General features: G+C 50.3%; 1 protein-coding gene across 1 annotated transcript; it reads left to right on the forward strand.

Moving 5' to 3' along the window:
* Positions 1 to 230: 230 nt before the first annotated feature.
* Positions 231 to 1,790, forward strand: ALTATR162_LOCUS12081 (uncharacterized protein; the record flags this gene model as incomplete). Its single annotated transcript, XM_043319726.1, has 3 exons — positions 231 to 1,479; positions 1,532 to 1,649; positions 1,706 to 1,790. 3 exons carry the CDS (start codon positions 231 to 233, stop codon positions 1,788 to 1,790), a joined length of 1,452 nt encoding a protein of 483 aa, XP_043175661.1.
* Positions 1,791 to 4,661: the final 2,871 nt, after the last annotated feature.

Here is a 4,661-nt window from a genome sequence, read left to right on the forward strand (position 1 = left end):
CGTCGTCCCGTGCACAGACCCGTCAAGCTCGGTATAAGCATCCGAGTGACGTCAGGTCTGTGAGCAGACATAACAAGTGAGAAACATAGCGAGCTTCAGCCTAGGAACAATTCTCTTACGCTTTTATCGCAACGCGGCGCAGCCACCATTTTTGATCGATTTCGTTTGGTGTCAAGGTCTCATTTAATCAAAGCACCGTTGCCGAAGATTTATAAGAGATTGTAGGAAGGATGGATTATGGACCTTTGGGGAAGCATACTGCCAATGCATTCGAGCTTAGTACGGCACTCGCTCGGCTTGGACTCAGCCAGTACGAGGAGCGCCTACAGGAAAACGGCTTCGATGATTGGGAGACTGTGACAGCGATCACAGAAACCGACATGGCCAAAATGAACTTCAAGCGGGGTGATCGCCGGAAACTTCAGCGTGCAATACGCGAGTATAGCAGTGCAAACGCATCTCATAGAGTGTATGAGGCCAAAAATATTCCTCTGCCATCCGAGAGGCTACCCGCCGTTGGAGAACATTCCGAGGCAACGCCACAACCCTCACAGCAGGCAGCGCGTACAACTAGACCGTATCGACGGCACCCGCGACCAGATCCCAATGCTCCCCACAAGCCTAAAACGGCTTATGTGCTCTTCAGCGAGCATGTTCGACAGGATCCAGCACTCAGCCGTTCGTCTTTTACCGAGATTGCCAAGGAAACAGGAAAGCGTTGGAGGGAACTCTCTCATGAAGAACGAATGATCAACTGGGAAACACCGGCTGCTGATAGGCTGCAAGATTACAAAAAGGATCTCGAGCGTTACAAGCAAACCGAGAAATACCGGAGCCATCAAACGTACCTTCAGGGATTCAGACAACGACGCCACAACCCAAAATCAACAACAATGTCGGATAACAAAGCTGCATCCACTTCCGAACTCGCTTCTTTTGGTCCCCTAGCCGCCTCAGAGGGTCAGGAAGAATTCGAAGCCAACCGTCAACGGAGCGTGGACACAGATGATGCAGATTTAGAGGGCGGCTCGCAAGATACGGCATCGCCCGACGAGGATGAGGTGGAGGAGGTGCGCCAGATTTCGAAAGCCCTTGGTATCAACCCTCACTTAATCAGAGTTGCTGCGTTTCCACCAGAAGACATAACAACTAAAGCTGTGGAAGCCTTTGTCCATGGCACAGGTTCGCTTCTCTTTCTTTGGAATCGAGACGAAGCGTTCGACCTTGTTAGATCTGCTTACCACCCACAAGATGACTCGAAGCCAGTGCACGCAACCGAAGTCTTTGCAATATCAGCAGTAGGGAGCATTTGCGATGCAGAAGCTCATACGATGTTGACTCGGGAGAAGTTTCTACATTTCTTCCTGTACATGCTGTCCTCATCTTCAGATGTGTGTGTCCTCCGCCGCATGCGGCTTTTTGCTTGCCTGGCGATATGTCGGTTCACCAATAGTGTGGAGAGCGCAAGGAGACTTATGTGTAAGTGACTAATACTTTTCGAGTTCAGATACTATTAACTAACAACCAGAAGTATCAGCCCTCAGTATGGGTAGGCAGGCATTTACGTCTCCATCGTTGGAGGCCGACACATCGGAAGAGAAAGTACTCTATTGGCGGAAAGTATTCCGAAGCATCGTCTTTCTAGAGAGGTATGCGCGCTCAATATATTTTCCTGGCAGTTTCTAGGTCACTAACATCTATTCAGCTGGTTTGCATATAATACGGGTCACGAATCACGGGTTACCAAACAAGATCTGACTGTACAACTCTATGTACCTTTTACCTCGTGAATCCGTTGAGTAGCGTACACGTAACATTCATGGTTCTAGGCTGTTTACTAATTCCGTGTAGTCACATTATTCTCCTCCGCACGTTGAGTACAGGGATAGAGTCTTTCAAGAGTGCGTTGGCGAACTTGCCCGGCTAGCCGCATATATAGCGCTTGACATAAAGAAGGCAACTCAACCAAAGGTCGCGCAGGCTGCGGTCCATTTTGAGTCTCTTAACGAATGGCACCGTACCCTTCCACCGCCGATGCAACTGAGTCGCCTCAGTCTTGCAGATCCACTTACTATAAGGTGGCACACAAAGCGGTCTCTTTTGCAGTTGCATATACTGTTCTTAGGCTTGTTTATCGAGCCTTATCGGGATTGTCTAGTTGATCTTGCTAAGTTCCGCTTAAGCAATACCTCGATCGACTCGGAGAATTTGGACGCTCTAAAACACGTCGAAGAGCAATGCGTCTTGGCGGCACGACAATCCGCTCGGGTGGCATCGCTGCTACAGACTAACAATCTGATCCGATCGCATTGTTGGGTTTCTGTGTACGTAGACTCCAATAGGAACCGGTTCACAAGCTAACGTAAGGCGTTGGATTTAGTCATACCAGCTTCACTGGCTGTTCATTACTTCTGTTCAGTGCTTCGCAGAAACTACTCGAGCTCTCTGGAGAAGAGGCTAGTCAAGAGCTATCATACGCAGCTTCGCATTTGACTATTCTCGCCTTGTGCAGCTACGATAACACTATGGCGAGAAAGCTCTACGTACAGCTTCAGATCATTTTCAATGATATCAGAGGAATTGTAGTATCACCGGTTTATCGCACAATGTGCGAGATGCGCATTGTTGTCAAAGACGTAGCGCTCGTGCCGCTCTCGCATTATCGCGCGGTTGTGGGGGCGGAGGAGGTAAGCAAGGCTATATTAGACATAACAAGAAGCAGCATGGATGTGCTCCAAGGAAAAATCCGTCTTTAGAGGGCAATGAACATGCAATTGTGGTCTGGAGTTTGTCTATATGAGGCAAGAAGAACTAGTGGTTTACTGTGGTGATAGTGACAGTGATAGGGATAGCGGCGAGTGAAAAACCGCCACGCAAAAAGCGCTGGCCGCGGCCAAGATCCACCTCCTCTATCTGTAGGCAAGAACTGGGTGTCGCGCTTTGTCAACAGCCAGTCTGAGCTACAGACAAAGTGGAATAGGAAGTTCCACAGCCAGCGCGCTCGCTGTGAGGATCCTGTCGCAATTGCAGCGTGGTTTAAGCTTGTAGAGGAGACGCGCCAGGCCTATGGGATACTAGACACAGACACGTACAACTTTGATGAGACTGGCTTCATGATGGGCGTTGCAGCGACGTCCAAGGTTGTCACGAGCTCAGATACAGTAGGTCGCGCTACTGTTGTACAGCCAGGTAATAGAGACTGGGTCACGACGATCGAGTGTATCAACGCGTCTGGCTGGTGCCTTCCACCATTCGCGATCCTATCTGGTAAGCAGCACCAGGCTAGCTGGTACCACTACATCCCTATAGACTGGGTGCTCGCTGTATCAGACAACGGCTGGACGGCAGATGAGCTTGGCGTAGAGTGGGTGAAGCATTTCAACCGGCATACAGCGGCTCGTACAGCTGGAGTCTATCGGCTCCTTATCCTAGACGGCCATAGCAGCCACGCTACACCCGAGTTCGATCAATACTGCACAGAGAACAAGATCATCACTCTCTGTATGCCGCCTCACACGTCACACATCCTCCAGCCACTTGATGTGAGCTGCTTCTCTCCGCTCAAGCGAGCGTACGGTCACGAGATCCAGGAGCTCGCTCGCCAAGGCATCTACCACGTTGACAAAACAGACTTCCTCACAACCTATACACAGATCCGGCCGACAGTATTTACGCAGGAGAATATCCAGGCAGGCTTCCAGGCGACAGGGCTTATCCCTCCTTGTCCAGATCGTGTCTTGTCGTCGCTTACAGTGGCCAGGACACCGTCTCCGCCACAGACAACCACAGATAATAACGCCGCAGCGCAGGCAGCAGCGCAGACAGAAACACCGCATACAGTAGCACAGCTCGAGCAGCAGGTACGCTTTCTCCAAGAGCGACTGCGCCGGCAACCAGAGAGCCCAACAAGCGTTGCTATCCGCCAGCTTGCTAAAAGCGCTCAGCTTGCAATGCAATTAGCGACAATACTTGCTGAAGAGAATAGGAAGCTACGTGTAGCTAATGAGCGCCAAAAACAAAAGCAGAACCAGCAGCGTCAATATATTGCTTCTAGTAGAGTGCTCTAGGTACATCAGGCTCAGCAGCTTGCTGCAGAGGCAGAAAGGGTAGTCACAAAGGCTGAGCAGGGTGAGAGTAGTCAGTGACGTCAGCGCGCGCCGCCGACGTGCACGAAGTGCCACATTCAAGGACATTCTCGAACTTCATGCAGAGCTAGATAATTAATTACATTTCTAAGTTTTAGCTAATTTTATTGCGTTGTTGTAGAGTTATCGTGTAGAGAGTCGTGTCAGGTAGTGTGGGGTGGCCCACTTACTGATCCGATACGTTAGCTATTATCGCAAGTGATAAAGGGTGGGATGGCCCACCCCTTTGCATTGACGCCTTGGATGACTGTTGTCCACTCTCGATCGCCCTGCTGCACTGTCTTCGGTCGTCCTCGACGTTCAGCACCTGTGACAACAGCTCCTGTCGATATAACGCCCATCTTGAAGCCAGACTCGTCGAAGTTGTAGGTGTTATCGTCCAGGATACCATACTTAGCTTTAGTATTCTCCACAAGCCGGAACCAGCCCTGGATAACATCAGCATCCTCACACAGAGCTCTCTTGTAGTCGTACTTTCGATTGAACTTGACTTTGAGCTCTGGCTGCCGCTTAACG

The sequence above is a fragment of the Alternaria atra genome (genome assembly GCF_907166805.1).
Source record: "Alternaria atra isolate CS162 genome assembly, contig: 4, whole genome shotgun sequence".
Classification (NCBI taxonomy): domain Eukaryota; kingdom Fungi; phylum Ascomycota; class Dothideomycetes; order Pleosporales; family Pleosporaceae; genus Alternaria; species Alternaria atra.